The 17,390-nt window shown below is 39.5% G+C and overlaps 1 protein-coding gene across 3 annotated transcripts in view; it reads right to left on the reverse strand.

Annotated features, from left to right (window-relative positions):
* The window catches only part of Kif27 (kinesin family member 27), a 211,992-nt gene that overhangs the window by 77,141 nt on the left and 117,461 nt on the right, over window positions 1–17,390 (reverse strand). For 2 of the 3 annotated variants that reach the window (XM_045131475.1, XM_045131474.1), the window contains exons 5-7: window positions 17,062–17,268; window positions 9,652–9,818; window positions 8,743–8,846 (exon numbers count right to left, since the gene is read on the reverse strand). In XM_045131475.1, the coding sequence (XP_044987410.1) occupies window positions 8,743–8,846; window positions 9,652–9,818; window positions 17,062–17,268 (478 nt within the window). The remainder of the gene's footprint in view (window positions 1–8,742; window positions 8,847–9,651; window positions 9,819–17,061; window positions 17,269–17,390) is intronic. The other variant, XM_045131476.1, reaches the window with a different exon arrangement.

Genomic DNA, 17,390 nt, shown 5'->3' on the forward strand with positions numbered 1-17,390 from the left:
GGAGGTTCCTAAAACAGCTAAAGATTGATCCACCATATGATCCAGCTATAGCACTCCTCGGCATATATCCTAAGGAATCATCTCATTTCCTTAGAAGTACATGCTCAACCATGTTTATTGCTGCTCAATTTATAATAGCTGGGAAATGGAACCAGACTAGATGTCCCTCAACTGAAGTGTGGATGATGAAGATGTGCCACATTTATATAATGGAGTTCTACTCAGCAGTAAAGAAAAATGAAGTTAAAAAATTTGCAGAAAAATGGGTGGATCTGGAAAGGATTATACTAAGTCAGGTAACCCAGGCCCAGAAAGCCAAGTGCCATATGTTCTCCCTCATATGTGGATCCCAGCTACAGATGATTGGGCTTCTGCGTGAGAAGGAAAAAACTCAGTAGCAGAGGCCAGTAAGTTAAAAAGGAGATATAAAGAGAAGAGAAAGGAAGGGAGGAGGGTAATAAGTTGGTATTGTATATATGTAAGTAGAAGAATAGATTAACGGGGGTGAAAAGGCCCAAAGTCAGGTCAGGGGAAGAGACTTAATAAAGGAAAGGTGGAGGGAGGGCTAATCAAAATCTAAGAGGATGCAAATAAATCATATGGAATCCTCTGGTTTTAGACAATGGAAAACTCAGGAGCCATAGATCGTTCTTAGAAAATTTTCAGTGCCAGGGATGGGATACCTCCAGTGAGTTGTTGGCCAGTGAGGTCCCTGATGCCCCCCAAAACATTATAGGCCATTGCCAAGGTCCTTGGTTGCCCACCAGGAATAGATGGTAAGACCCTATTGCTGAAGACTCCATATACTTGGGCTTCAAGGCCACTGAGAAATCCTGCCGTAACTGAGCCAATAACCTCCTCCATGTAGACCAGCTGACAGAAAGCTGGAAGATGCCATCCTACATGTAGTTCAATGGGAGAAAGCGATATCACCAGTGAAGATACTCAACAGTGGACACTGCAAGCCTTATAATTGGCCAGACAGGCCAAATGAGCCAACGGGTACAATAGTGGCAGGTCTGTCATGGTGGAAACCAACTGCCCTCCAATTGGACTGGAGGCCCGCTCCATGGGGGGGAAATACATCTCTGATACTGAAAACTTAAAACGGGTAGTCAGGAGCCCTAGGGGTGTAACATCTGCTGATGCCTGGGAAAATGTATACACTATGCTTATCAAACTGCCCAGTAAGCACTTCTCTTAATATTTATACCCTTATATTAACGCTACTCTCACTTTGGGTAAAGAATCTTCTCTTTTCAGATGGCAGTGACTTTGGGATGACTCAGAAGTTATCATAGTGCTGGAAAGAAGTGACTGGGGTACTGAGTAACATCTCAATCACATCTTCCAAGGCTCAGGGTCTAATGTGGAAGAGGTGGCAGAAAGAATGTAAGAGCCAAGGGAAGGGTAGGGCTCCTTACAACGTGCTCCCTCCAGACATAAAATGGCCAGGATATCCATGACCTCATAGTGCCTGATACTACCTACACAAGACCATCATAAGAGGAGGTAAAGATCATGACATCAAAATAAAAAAGAGACTGATTGAGATGGGGAGGGGCTATGATGGAGAATGGAATTTCAAAAGGTAAAGTAGAGGAGGGAGGGTATTACCATGGGTTATTTTTTCTAATCATGGAAAATGTTAACAAAAATTGAGAAAAAGAAAAATATATACCAACTGAAAGAAATAAGACACACACATATACAAAAAAAAACAATGAATGGGTTGTGAAAGAATTCCAAAAAGAAATTGTAAAATTCTTAGAATTGAATGATAATAAAAACACAACCTACCAAAATGTATGGGACACAATGAAGGCAGTACTAAGGGGAAAATTCAAAGCCTTAAATGCCTTCATTACAAAGACAGAGAGATCACAAATTAATAACCTGACTGTCTACCTAAAGGTCCTGGAAAAACAAGAAGAATCCAACCCAAAGAGCTCCAGATGGAAAGAAATAATCAAGATTGGAGCATAAATTAATGAATTGAAAACTAAAAAAGAAAAAAGCATTGATGAAATGAACAGCTGGTTCTTTTAAAATAAACAAGATTGATAATCCCCTGGTCAAACTGATCAAGCAAAAAAAAAAAAAAATGAGAGAGAGAGAGAGAGGTCTCAAATTAACAAAATCAGAAATAAAAAAAGGAGTGATCACAACAGATGTAAATGAAATTGGAAGAATACACTACATAATCCCAGCACTTGGGAGGCAGAGGTAGGAGGATCGCCGTGAGTTCGAGGCCACCCTGAAACTACATAGTGAATTCCAGGTCAGCCTGGGATAGAGTGAAACCTTACCTCGAAAAACCAAAAAAAAAAAAAAAAAAGAATACGCTACAAAATCAAATGATCTGGAAGAAATGGATGAATTCCTAGACACATACCACCTACCAAAACTAAATTCAGAGCATATTAATCTCGTAAACAAACCTATCACATCCATGGAAGGTGAATAATCAAAAACCTCCCCCAAAATAAAAGTCCAGGACCAGATGGCTTCTCAGCTGAATTCTATCAAACCTTCATAGAAGAATTAAAACCAATTTTTCTCAAACTATTCCACATAATTAGAGACCAGGGGATCCTCCCTGATTCCTTTTATGAAGCTATCATCACCCTAATACGAAAACCAAACAGAGATGCAACAAGGAAAGAAAATGATAGGCCTATATCCCTAATGAACTTAGATGCAAAGATCCTGAACAAAATCCTTGCAAAACCGACTTCAACAACCTATCAAAAGCATTATCCACCTTGATCAAGTAGGCTTCATCCCAGACATGGTTTAACATATGGAATTGGTCAATGTAATATATCACATAAATAAACTTAACCATAAGAACCACACATGAGCATCTTGATGCAGAGAAGGCCTTTGACAAAATGCAACACCATTTCATGATCAAAACACTGGAAAGAACAGGTATGGAGCATTTATACCTCAATATAGTAAAGGCTATATATAAAGCTCCTACTAAAAGGAATATACAGATTTAATGCAATATCAATAAAAATACCAGCATCATTCTTCACAGACATAGAAAAAATGATCTCAAAATTCATATGGAGGGCTGGAGAAATGGCTTAGTGGTTAAGGCACTTGCCTTTAAAGCCAAAGGACCCAGGTTCGATTCCCAGGACCCATGCAAGCCAGATGCACAAGGGGGCGCATGCATCTGCAGTTTGTTTGCAGTGGCTAGAGGCCACTAAATAAATAAAGAAATATAAAGAAAGAAAGAAAGAAGGAAAGAAGGAAAGAAGGAAAGAAGGAAAGAAAGAAAGAAAGAAAGAAAGAAAGAAAGAAAGAAAGAAAGAAAGAAAAAATTTAAAAATATTTTTTAAAAATTCATATTGAGCTGGGTGTGGTCAAGCGCACCTTTAATCCCAGCACTTGGGAGGCAGAGGTGGGAGGATTTCTGAGAATACAGAGTGAATTCCAGGTCAGCCTGGGCTGGAGTGAGACCCTACCTCGAAAAAAAAAAAATTAATGTGGAATGGCAGCAGGCCTCAGATATCCAAATATAACCTCAACAAAACAAACACCTCTGGTGGTATCACCATACCTGATCTAAAGCTATATTACAAAGCCATAGTGGCAAAAACAGCATGGTACTGGAATAAAGGCTAAAACATAGATCAATGGAACAGAATTGAAGACCCAGACCACAGGTCAAGAAACTACAGCTGCTTGATCTTTGACAAAGGTGCCAATAACATAGACTGGAGAAAATATAGCATCTTCAATAAATAGTATTGGACAAATTAGATGACCGTATGTAGAAAAATGAAATTAGACTCACTAATTTTTCCATACACAAAAATCAAGTTCAAAAGGATTAAAGGTCTCAATATAAGACCTGAAGCTCTTCTCCTAGTAGAAGAAAAAATAGGAGGCACTCTCCATGATATAGGAGTGGGGAAAGACTTCCAAAACAAAACCCCAGTAGCCCAGGAAATTAAACAAACACTCAACCAATGAGATCATATGAAGGTAAAAAGCTTTTGCACAGACAAACATACCATAAGCAGAGCCAATAGATTACCCACTACATGGGGGGAAAAAAATCTTTGCCAGCCATAATATCTAGAATCTGCAAAGAACTCAAAAAACTAAACAATAAAAAAATCAAACAACCCTCTCCAAAAGTGGGACAGAGAACTAAATAGAGAGTTCTCAGAGAAAGAATTACTAATGGCTAACACACACTTGAACACTCATTCACTGTTGGCAGGGATTTAAGTTGGTACAACCACTATGGAAAGCACTATGAAAACTCCTGAAAAGAATGAATATAGAGTTACCAACAGAACCTGTTATTCCCTTACTGGGCATTTACCCTAAAAGCTCCACATCTCAGTTCAGAGATTTGCTCAACCATGTTTATAGCTCTTCAATTCATAACAGCTAAAAACTAGAATCAACCCAGGTGCCTATTATTGGATGAATGGATAACCAAGATGCGGTATAACTACATGATGGAATTCTACTCAGCAGTAAGAAAAAAATGACACAATCAAATTTGTAGAAAAATGGTCTAACTTGGAACAGATCATTCTAAGTGAACTCATACAATCAGAGAGAGACACCCATTGCAGAAAGACAACCATTCCTAATCTGGATCAGCTTGAGTTACTGACATACCTCAATAGTATCTTGAGGTTTGGACAATAGGGAGGGTAAGGCTTGGGGAAAGGGGAAGGGGTGAGGGACACAAAACTGAACCCAAATTTAACTGCTACCATAGAATACTATATCCTGGAAGTCAGACTAAAAGTGGAACCCTCAAGAGGACCTTAGGGGGAGTACCTGAATTGAAGTGCCCTGGAGAGGGTGAGATGAAACCTAACTTCAAATTGCTCCTGTTTCTCTTTCTTCTTGGTCTTCTTTTTTCTTTTCTCTTTGCACTGACCTGTAATTCCCTAGACGAGGATGTGGTCTACATCCATAATGAGCTGTTGATCAGAGAGACCTGCTAGATCTCCCAAAACAAACAAGAAGGGGGAGGTGGGAGGCAATATCTCTTGTGCAAAATGTCCCAACTTGTGGCGCTAACATTCTTTCTGTCCTCCTCTTCTGCAACATTCCCTGAGCCATGCTGGGAGTATTTTTAGTCTACTTCAGTGATGAGCTCTAAAGACCCTCTGGATCTCTGGTTTGGTAGGTGTTAGTGTACTCAGTTTCTATCTCCATCACCCTTGTGCTAATATCAGATTCAATCCCATGGGGTTGACTTGCATCCCCAATGAGGAAGGCCTCTTCAGAAAAGGGGCTGGGCTGGGCGTGGTGGCGCACGCCTTTAATCCCAGCACTCGGGAGACAGAGGTAGGAGGATTGCCGTGAGTTCGAGGCCACCCTGAGGCTCCATAGTGAATTCCAGGTCAGCCTGGGCTAGAGTGAGACCCTACCTTGAAAAAGAAAAAAAAAAACAAAAAACAGAAAAGGGGCTGGGAGGAGGGTACCAACATGTGTTGTTTACATACTAAATATGTCCATATCTAATTAAAAAACCTGTTTATAACAAAATATAGCCTTCATTATACATGAACATATACAATTATATATATATTATATATATATATATTTATATATTTATATTTATATATAATTGTATATGTTCATGTATATATATATATGTGTGTATGTGTGTGTGTGTGTGTATATATATATATACACACATACATACACACATATATATATGATCTCTTGTAGTCATCACCATAAATTTGGATACATGATTTGCTGTTCCCTTTCATTAGAGTTATTCATAGAGGTATGAAATCTCCAGGTGAGGAGAAGGTTAGCTTTTTCCCTAGTAACTTCTAGCTTTATTATAATCAGAGAAGACAGCTTGCATCTTGCTCAAGATCCTGGTCCAGTTCAGTCTGTGCATGCCCTGCATTAGAATGTAAGGCAAATGTGTCACTAAGCATATTGCCTTTGTTCAGGTCACTGTTTTCATAATCAAGATTTCTCAGTGAGGGACTGGGTGCCCTCGTGTATATTCAGGCATACTTTTTTTGATGGTTGCAGGTCCAGAACAATGTCTCAAACATGGCTGCCTGGGGAGATGGCTCAGCGGTTAAAGGTACTTGCTTGCAAAGCCTGTGGGCCAGGGTTCAATTCCTCAGCTCCCCACATAAAGCCAGATGCAAAACGTGGTACAAGACCCTGGCCCACACACCCATGTGCACAAATAAGTTTTTTAAGATTTTATTTTTATTTATTTATTACAGACACAGAGAGGGAAAGAGAGAGAGGGAAAGAATGGACATGCCAGGGCCTTTAGTCACTGCAAACTAACTCCAGATGCATGTGCCACCATGTGTATCTGGCTTATGTGGGACCTGGAGAATGGAACCTGGGTCCTTAGACTTCACAGGCAAGTGCCTTAACTGCTAAGCCATCTCTCCAGCCAAAAATATATTTTTTAAAGATAATAACTTTTGTTTGTTTGTTTTTTCAAGGTAGGGTCTCAGTCTAGTCCAGGTTGACTTGGAACTCACTCTGTAGTCCCAGGTTGGCTTCAAACTTACAGCAATTCTCTTACCTGTTGCCTTGAGAGTGCTGCGAGTAAGGACATGTGCCACCATGTCTGGCAACAACGTCTTTAAAGATGGCTATCTAAATAGCACTTATCTTTAGGATTTCTGTATTTTAAAATTAGTATTAGTTTTACTTATAGTCAAATTTCATAACTATTACATTCATGGGTTCTTTAACAGATACTGTTTTCACACTTGGACACTTATTGTGTTCAAGTCTCTATAACCTTATTGTTGTGTACTGACTCATTTAAAGGCCAAGGAGATGAGTTTAAAATACCCTATTTATAGCTGGGCATGATGGCGTATGCCTTTAATCCCAGCACTTGGGAGGCAGAGGTAGGAGGATTGCTGAGAGTCCAAGGCCACCCTGAGACTACATAGTGAACCCAGGTCAGCCTGAGCTAAAGTGAGGCCCTACCTCAAAAAAACAAAAACAAAAACAAAAATTCCCTATTTGTAATGCTGGAGAGGAGATGGATCACTGGTTAAGATGCTTGCCTGCAAAGCCCAATGACCTAGGTTCAATTCCCTAGTATCCACATAAAGCCAGATGCACAAAGTGGTACATAAATTTGGAGTTCATCTGCAATGGCCTTGGCATGTCCATTCTCTCTCTGCTTTCAAATAAATAAATGTATTTTAAAATATTCTAGAATAGTTTTTGCTATGTAACTGTTTTAAATGGTGCCCTTTGATGCATAAAACTTCACGCCAATTTTGTTCTAAGACATTACAAGCATACACTATACTGATTGGGCTTTAAGGCAAAGAGATCACCAATAGCATACATGTGTGCCAGTGGCAAGTGAAGTAGATACCTTGCAGATTACCAATACCTTAAGCAATCCACAATACAAAGCATGCCACTGAGGTCTGAGTAGGAAGTTTGTATTTTGAGCCAACCTGTGTCTCTAGACAGAATTGATAGGTAGAAAACTATTTTGAAACCATCTCATTATGTATTCCAGAATAACTTCAAGTCTAATCATCCTACCTAAGCCTCCTGAGTGCTAAAACCATAAGTATCTTACTATTTACTACTATTTATACCCAGATTTAAAAGCCTTTTTATTTATTTTTTTTTCAGAATGAAAATAAATCTTTATTTTCAGTTATTACCCACCAATAAAAGTTAAAGTTTACAGTTTTAGCTCTTTTTTTTTTATTTTTTATTTATTATTTGAGAGCGACAGACACAGAGAGAAAGACAGATAGAGGGAGAGAGAGAATGGGCGTGTCAGGGCTTCCAGGCTCTGCAAACGAACTCCAGACGCGTGCGCCCCCTTGTGCATCTGGTTAACGTGGGACCTGGGGAACCGAGCCTCGAACCGGGTCCTTAGGCTTCACAGGCAAGCGCTTAACTGCTAAACCATCTCTCCAGCCCTTGTTTTGTTTTTTGAGGTAGGGTCTCTCACTCTAGCCCAGTCTGACCTGGAATTCACTCTGTATTCTCAGGGTGGCCTTGAACTGATGGTGATCCAAGTAATGTTTTTAATGACTGTGCTGGGCTCTTACGATGCTGAGCATTTCTGCACTGGTGGTATTGTCTGATGTTTTACATATAATAGACCAGAGGCAAATATTAATTTAGTCCACCCAATTAAACCCCTTGTAACATATACACTCTTATATCAGTGTGTTTGAACTTTGAAGTATCTTAACTCATTTCTGAAAATGATGTTTATGAGCCTTTTGATTTCTACCAACATATTGTAGAAAACACCTGTTATGAAAAACCTTTTTTATTGTGATTAAGGAATAAAATCATGAAAAAATGGAGGTAGAACTGAGAATATAAGACATTAATCTCAGCACACTGGAGGCAGAGGTACGAGAATACCCATGAAATCAAAGGCCACACTAGGACTACTGAGTAAGTTCCAAATCAGACTGAGTTACAAAGAGACTCTACCTCCAAAAAATAAAACAAAATTCCTACCAACAAAGAAAACATTTCTACATCATTTCTACCAGGTTCTGGTTCTGAGAATTTCTAGATACTTTTTAAATTATCACCTTGGAAAAAAAATCAAAAAACAAAATGCCAAATATCTTTCAACCATTATATCTAAATTATTTGGCAAAGACTATACCTTTTCAGCCTGGGCCAGAGTGAAACCCTACCAGGAAAAAAATTAAAAAAATAAAAATAAAAAAAACAAAAACAAAAACAAAAAGACTATACCTTCATTCCCCAAGCCTGACTTCAGTGTTTCCTCCTGGGTAGCATTTAATTCAATAAGAGAGCAAACAGAACCTGGCTTTTTAATCCATGAGCGACTTCTACATCTAAAAAACAGAAAACAAATCAGAATTAAAGGTAATGTGTTTAACATTTTCTAATGTTTTATCAAGTAAATTAGTTAGGTAATAGTAATATTAAAAATGTAATTGGATAACATCATTTTGGAGTCAATGGAAAGTTCATCATGTTTGTAACAACTGTAGTAAGAACATCTGGAAATCCCAATTTCTCTGAAAATTAGAATCTAATAACTACAAAAGCCTTCAAAATTAAAAAAACACAAGTGTATGCATGTGTACACAAATCATGTTTGCCTTACATATGTGTTGGCACGTGTGTGTGTGCGTGCATGTGTGTGTGTGTGTGCGTGCATGTGTGTGTGTGTGTGTGTGTGTGTGTGTGTGTGTGTGTGTGTGTGTGTGTGTAGGTGCCTGTGCGGAGCCAGAAATTGATGTTTTTTTGCAATCACTTGCCACCTTATTCTTTGAAACATATCTCTCACTGAACCTAGAGCTCACCAACTTAGCTAGACTAAGGCCAGTGAGCCCAGGGATCCCTGTCTCCACTTCCCCTGTGCTAGGGTTATAGGAATATGCACCACAACTGGCATTGTCGTAAGTGCTGCAGTTCTATATTCAGTGTCGTATGCTTATAATCACAATACTCATTAAGGCATCTTCTTAGCCTCACAATTAATGATTTCTGCTCAAACATTATTTTCACAACAGATTGAGAATGGATTTAGCAAAAACTATTTATTCTTTTATTAAATGGAAAAGATACACTGTAATAAAACTATGTCATTTATTTCATAATAAAATTAAAATAATGAGTCTATATGTAACATACCTAATTCTAGATTTCTCTTGGACTTCTGAATCGTCATCACTGTTATCAGAAAACTGGTAGTGGAGAACTTCATCTTGTTCTTCTAAGTGACTCAACAGCATCTGACTTTGTGTTCGAAACCCAGCAAATACTTGGTCCATACAGTACTTAGGAGGACTTGAGTAGATCTTGTGATTTCCCCAGTCAACAACAAAAGAAAAATGATTTTAATGTCTTTTTTTTTTTCCGAGGTAGGGTCTCATTCTAGACCAGGCTGACCTGGAATTCACTATGTAGTCTCAGGGTGGCCTCGAACTCACGGCAATCCTCCTACCTCTGCCTCCCTGAGGGCTGAGATTAAGGTGTGTGCCACCATGCCTGGCCCTTAATGTCCATTTTTATCCCATGACTCAAAATTTTTTTAATTTATTTAAAAAATTTTTTTGATCATTTTCATTTATTTATTTGCGAGCTATAGACAGAGAGAGAAAGAGGCAGAGAGAGAGAGAGAATGGGCACGCCAGGGCCTCTAGCCACTGCAAACGTACTCCAGACATGTATGCCCCCTTGTGCATCTGGCTAACGTGGGTCCTAGGGAATCAAGCCTCAAACCAGGGTCCTTAGGCTTCACAGGCAAGCACTTAACCACTAAACCATCTCTCCAGCGCTCAAATGTCTTTTAAGAAGTTAGATAGGTACTCAAGATAGCAATCACTAAAAATGTGCTCCCTTACAAAACAGTCACAATTTATTCCATAATACTACCATGCTTCCCAGACTCAATCCTCTTCAGCTACACAGCTTTCTCTTCCAGGTAGCTTCATGGGAAACAGTATTCAAAATTGAAGACAAAGGGAAGCATAGAAGTATCTCAGCTTTTCCACACAGCACACATGCCCCTGTCAAAGTGTCTGCAACCCAGTCATCCCAGTTCAAAACACTGGAGAGCTGTGGGGCTGATGCAGAAGGCTACATGTCCCTCGAGTCCAAACCCCACAGGAAGAAATCCAGCATCAACACCACTCTTTGCTAGCCAAATATTCCTGATTTGGAAATCAGAGCACATTTACTCATACCTGACACATGTGGTGTTAGGTACAGATGAATTAATGTTTCAAGTGATATAGTTAACATGTATCATGCAATAAATAATTTGTTACTGTCTAGCCCAGAAGTCTTCCATATTGTAACACATTTCTACTGTAAATGCATTTTACATACTCAAAAAAACCCTAGAAACAATAATGAATTAGAAATGTCTTTTATCCTTTTGTTATAGATTCTATTCCTAAATATTTCCCTTATTACATGTGTATGGTATATGTGCATGTATGTTTTTGGATTCCAGAGGTCAAGATTTAAAGTCAATTGGAATTAATTTTGACTGCAATCACTCTCCATCTAATTTTTTTGAGACTTTCACTGACCACCAGAGCTCACCAATTTGGCTACACTAAGTAGCAAGCAACCCAACTGTGTCTAGCTCCACAGCACAGGGATTATCGGCACGTAGCACATCTGGCTTTGATGTGGGTGCTCAGGTCCTCATGCTTGTGCAGCAAGCACTGTACTGACTGAGCCATCTCCCCAGCCCCCAATACTTCCTTTTTCATCACATCTCTATAATTAAACAACAGAGTGACTTACAAAACAGGCAAATAATAAAATCTTGAAGAGGACATTCAGTTCATTAGTATCAATCACTATGTAAGCTGTGAAAATTACAACAGAGTAGAATATGAGTACCACAGGTTTTAAAGATTCAACTACTTGGCAGCACTGTCTCCTCCCAAAAAATGCCTACCTGGTAATGAAAATCCTATTACATCTGATTTTTATGAATTATATGTCATGTCACTATAATAGGAAGTAAAATTTTTCTAGGAGGTCTTCTAGCTATGGGAAATGAAGTATGAGGGAATGGGATTTTGTTGTTGTTGTTGTTGTTTTGTTTTGTTTTTTGAAGTAGAGTTTCACTGTAGCCCATGCTGACCTGGAATTCACTATGTAGTCTCAGGGTGGCCTTGAACTCATGGTGATCCTCCTACCTCTGCCTCCTAAGTACTGCTCTCTAAAAATGAGTAATTTCTCTTAAAGTATACTGCCCAGACTAAACTGCCATATAATCAAATAATATCTCATCAGTAATACATTTGGTTTTTATTCACTAGCTTTATTAAAACTTTGGAATATCCATTTTTCATGACTGTAGCTTCCACATATTTAATTCTATAGTTTCAATTGAGAATTCTGCAATGGTTTAAGATAATAATTTGCAATTTTGCTGCCATGACAATGGTGTCCAGTTAGTGAAACAACTGGAAAATAAGCCAACAAAATATATCTCCCACCACTTAGTTTTTGTTCACCCCTTTCCTTGCAAGCAGTGATTTAAACATTAAACAACAAATTGTTCATTTGTGGGGGGAAAATGACCTTTGCATGAGAGAAAATCTTAGTATAAATTCAAGAGTAGGGTATGCCCAAGAACACTGTCACTGATTAAAATTTCAATGAAGGGCTGGAGAGATTGCTCAGTGGTTAAGACATTCGCCTGCAAAGCTTAAAAACCAAGGCTTGATTCCCCAGTACCCATGTAAAGCGAGATGCGCAAGGTGGTGCATGTGTGTGGAGTTCATTTGCAGTGACTACAGGCCTTGCAGCACCCATTCTCTCTCCTTCTCTCTGTGCTAGGAAGCAGAGGTAGGAGGCCTGCCATGAGTTGGAGCTCAACCTGAGACTACATAGTGGATTCCAGGCCAGACTGGACAAAAGCAAGACTCTACTTTGAAAAAAAGAGTTCAATGTAGTCACAAAAAGCATATTTTATATTTCATTTTTCAAATTTGCAAACTAGAGTGTTATAAATATATCCTTACAAATACTTTGGTTGGCTTTCTTAGTATATAATTATGCCATGTATAGAAAGTAGCACTTTTTTTATTTTTTGGTTTTTTGAAATAGGGTCTCACTCTAGCCCAGGCTAACCTGAAATTCCATGCGGTTTCAGGATGGGCATGAATTGATGACTATCTTACCCGTGCTTTCCAAGTGCTGGATGCTCAGTGTACAAAATGGTACACCACTTTAATCCCAACACTTGGGAGGCAGAGGTAGGAGGATTGCTGTGTGTGTGTGAGAGAGAAATATATGCAAAGAATGGATGTGTGCAGGGCCTATAGCCACTGCAAAAGACTCCAGATGCATGTGCCATTTTGTGCATCTGGCTTTATGTGGGTATTGGGAAATCAAACCTGGGACCTTAGGCTTTGCAGGCAAGTGCCTTAAACCACTATGTCATTTCTCCAGCCCTACAATTAGTTTTTGTAGCCAAAGAAAGAAACTTGAATGCTATTTTAAAATTTTTAATTTATTTGTGTGTGTGTGTGTATATACATGCATGGGTATGTACATATATTGGTGTGCCAGGGTCTCTTGCCTCTGCAAAAGAATTCCAGATGCATATGCCACTTTTTGCATCTGACTTTACATGGGTACTGGAAAATCAAACCTGACCCATCTCCCTAGCTCTTAAATGCTATTTTTAAGAAATACAAGAACAACCCAAGGATGGGGGCACACGTCTTTAATCCCAGCACTTTGGAGGCAGAGGTAGGAGGATCACTGTAAGTTCAAGGCCACCCTAAGACTACATAGTGAAATCCAGGTCAGCCTGGACTATAGTGAAACCCTACCTTGAAAACTCCCTCTCAAAAAAAAAAAAAGAAAAAAGAAATACAGGAACATATAGAACAGGGAATTCTTTCATATTACTGGCCAGTAATTTTGAAAAAGGGTTTTTAGGGCTGGGGAGATGGGTGAGTGTTTGCCACTTAAGCATCAAGGTCTGGAGCTAGAGACTGCCAAACTCAACTATGCCAGGATCCACATAAAAAGATGGGCATGGCCATGCACACCTGTAACCTCAGTCAGTGGGGCATGGTGACCTCAGAATTACTGGGGCTTGCTGATGGACAGCAGCTCTACACTGATGGAGAAATTCTGTTATCACAGAAATTCATGGATGAGTGATCAGAGAAGTACACCTATGTTCTGCTTCTAGTCTATGTATGAACACATCTGCATATACATGAGCATATACTCCACATCATATACACACATGTATACATGCTTACCTTTCCAAGTGTCTGGATGGACAGACTCTCCAGACACAGATCCTGAGAGCTCTGCCCTAATTAAAGATCACTCTTTTAATGGGCTCTAATGTGATAGCAATACTGGGAGGTGGTAGGACATTGGGCCAAGATGGGATAAGTAGGTTACTAGGGAGCTGGTCCTTAAAGCAGTATCTTACCCTGGCCCTTTTCTGTATTCCCCTGTTCTCTGCTTCCTAGCCACTTTGAGGCAAATGGTTCTCTACCACATGCTCCCCCCACCATAGCTACGATTCTCTGCCTCACAATGGGCCCAGAAACAAGAAGCTAAGTGACTAAGGACTGAACCCTCTGAAGCCATGATCCAGAATCCATCTTTCTTCCTTTAAGTTGTTTTTCTTGGGGATTTGGTTATAACAACACAAAAGCCTGACTCATAGTCCTTTGCAAATAGTATACGCAAATTATCTATCTATTCAACAAGGAAAACATCAATAATTCTCCAAAGTAAGACTGAAATTAATACTAACAATGAGGACTGGAGAGATGGCTCAGTGGATAAAAGTGCTTGCTTGAAAGCCTGATAGTCTGGGTTCAATACCCCAGTACTCATGTAGAGCCAGATGTACAAAGTAGTGCATGCATCTGGAATTTATTGGCAGGGCCAAGAGGCCCTGGCACACTCCCTCTCTCTCTTTCTCTCTCTGCTTACAAATTAATAAAATGTTTTTTTTTAATTAATAGTTAACAGGGCTGGAGAGATGGCTTGGCGGTTAAGCGCTTGCCTGTGAAGCCTAAGGACCCCGGTTCGAGGCTCGGGTCCCCAGGTCCCACGTTAGCCAGATGCACAAGGGGGCGCACGCATCTGGAGTTCGTTTGCAGAGGCTGGAAGCCCTGGCGCACCCATTCTCTCTCTCTCCCTCTATCTGTCTTTCTCTCTGTGTCTGTCGCTCTCAAATAAATAAATAAAATTTAAAAAAAAATTAATAGTTAACAGGGCTGGCTTAGTGATTAAGTGCTTGCCTGTGAAGCTGAAGGACCCCAGTTCAAGGCTAGATTCTCCAGGCCAGATGCACAAGGTGGAACATGCATCTGGAGTTCGTATGCAGTGGCTGGAGGCCCTGACGCGCCCATTCTCTCCCTGCCCTCTCTCCTGCTCTTTTACTGTCTGTTGCTCTCAGATAAATAAAAATAAACAAATTAAAAAAAAATTAATAGCAACAACGATTTAAAATTTAAAGTTCAAACACAAAATTGAAAAGCATACAGGCAAGGGTAACATCTGTCTTCCTGACTCTGAGGCATCTGAGACTAGGACATATTAAAGGTACTATGGATGTCTGATAAGGATACAGTGCACAAAATTAAGCATCTCATGCAAACTCTCCATACTTTATCATGCTTACCCCTACATTTACTCTAAGGAATGTAAGGCTCAGTCAGGTTGAATTGTATGTCCAGGGCTACAAAGACCTGCTCTTCACATCTAAACTTGCCTGATGCAGTCTTTCCCCTATGTATACAACTTGCTTCTTCTATTCTCATATCTGACTGTAGCTTACGACACAGATCTCACTTAAATCATGTCCCTTCATAAAATCAGTAACTGAGAAACAAAATTCATGAATCTGCTAATAAAGTCTTTTCCATAGTAAATTTCTTCACAATTTATTCAATAGAAATATTTATAGACATGTGTTTGCCACCTACACATTTACAAATAATAAAAGTTAAAACAGGGGCCGGGTGTGGTGGCACACGCCTTTAATCCCAGCACTCGGGAGGCACAGGGAGGAGAATCGCCGGCGTGAGTTCAAGGCCACCCTGAGACTACAGAGTTAATTCCAGGTCAGCCTGGACCAGATTGAGACCCTACCTCGAAAAACCAAAAAAAAAAAAAAAAAAAAAAAAAAAAAAAGTTAAAACAAAGCTTCATGCTGATCTTTATACCATCCCAACTATGTCAGCTTGGTAAGACTGAATGATACCAAAATGTCACATTGAAATATTAAGACAGACCAAGTAAATCAAAATAAACTCCCTCCAGCCTCACCTCACCTGTAAGGAGTTAAAATGACAATGACAACAACAATAACAACAAAAAGAAAAGTTGTGAAACTATCCAACTTAGTCACATCTGAAACATAATAGTAAAGAGGGGGCTGGGGAGATGGCTCAGTGGTTAAAGTGCTTGCCTATAAAGCCTGATGACCCAGGTTCAATTTCCTAGTACCCAAGTAAAGCCAGATGTACAAAATGGTGCACACATTTAGAATTCATTTGCTGCAGCTAGAGGCCCTGGCATACCCCTCCCCCCTCTCTGATTGCACAGGTAGGGGGATCACTGTGAGTTCAAGGCTGGCCTAGGACTATGGAGTGAACTCCAGGTCAGCCTGGGATACACTGAGATCCTACCTAAAAACAAAAACATAAAAGAAAGAATTTAACAAAGAAAAAAAAAAAGGCTGGAGAGATGACTTAGTGGTTAAGGCACTTGCCTGCAAAATCTAAGGACCCAAGTTTGATTCCCCAGGACCCATGTAAGCCAGATGCATAAGGTGGTACATATGTCTAGAGTTCGTTTGCAGTGGCTAGAGGCCCTAGTGCACTTATGCTCTGTCTCTATTTCTCTCTCCCTCCCTCTCTTTCCCAAATAAATAAAAGCAAAAGAAACAATTATGATAGGGTGAGAGAGTCAAGGGACCAAGGAAGATAAGAAGTTCAAGGGCAGCCTCAGCTATACAATGAGCTAGAAGCCAGCCTAGACTATCTGAAACTTTGTTTTGAGAAAACAAAAACTTAGCCAGGCTTGGTAGCACACATGTTTAATCCAGCACTCTGAAGGCTGAAGTAGGAGGATAGCTGTATGTTGGAGGCCAGCCTGGGCTAGCATTAAAAAAGTTTTAAAAATAATGGCAAATATACCTTGTGCTCCTGAATGAGGTATAAAGATTGTTTTCATCCAATTACTCCCTCTAAATATAACTATGCATTCTATTAATTTTTATTTGAAAGAAGCACTCTTTTTTTTTTTTTTTTTTTCAAGGTAGGATTTCCCTCTAACCCAGAATGACCTGGAATTGACTATGTAGTCTCAGGGTGGCCTCAAACTCACAATGATCCTTCTACCTCTCCCTCCCAAGTGCTGGGATTAAAAGAGTGCATCACCATGCCCAGCCAAAAAAGCATTCTTAAAAGAACATGTACACATAGAAGTCCATAAACCAAAATCCCTGAGGGTATACAAATACCCTCAGTGTGATTTTATAAGTATGTTTTAATTTCAAAATAAGAAAATATTAATATATGACTTTACCTTCTTGAAATCTTGTCTTGATGGGATATAAATACAGTGTCCCAAATGAGCGTCAAATGGTACAGTGTGTGGTCTCTTTTCAGGGATCCCAGTATTGGGCCCATCCTCACAATTTTCCTTTGCTGAAGAAGTCACTGACTGGTTAAGTTTTGTTAGTTCTTCACTCAGTTGGCCCACAAGAAATTTCTGTTCTAATATCTTTTCATTCTTGGAATTTGGAGATGAGAAATTGAAAAGTAAAGAACTTTACTACAGATGCAGATCATGATTGGCCAAAATTACAAATACCTGAACAGTACAGTCAAGCCTCATATATCCTGCTGGAGTCA

The sequence above is a fragment of the Jaculus jaculus genome, chromosome 12 (assembly GCF_020740685.1).
Source record: "Jaculus jaculus isolate mJacJac1 chromosome 12, mJacJac1.mat.Y.cur, whole genome shotgun sequence".
NCBI lineage: Eukaryota > Metazoa > Chordata > Mammalia > Rodentia > Dipodidae > Jaculus > Jaculus jaculus.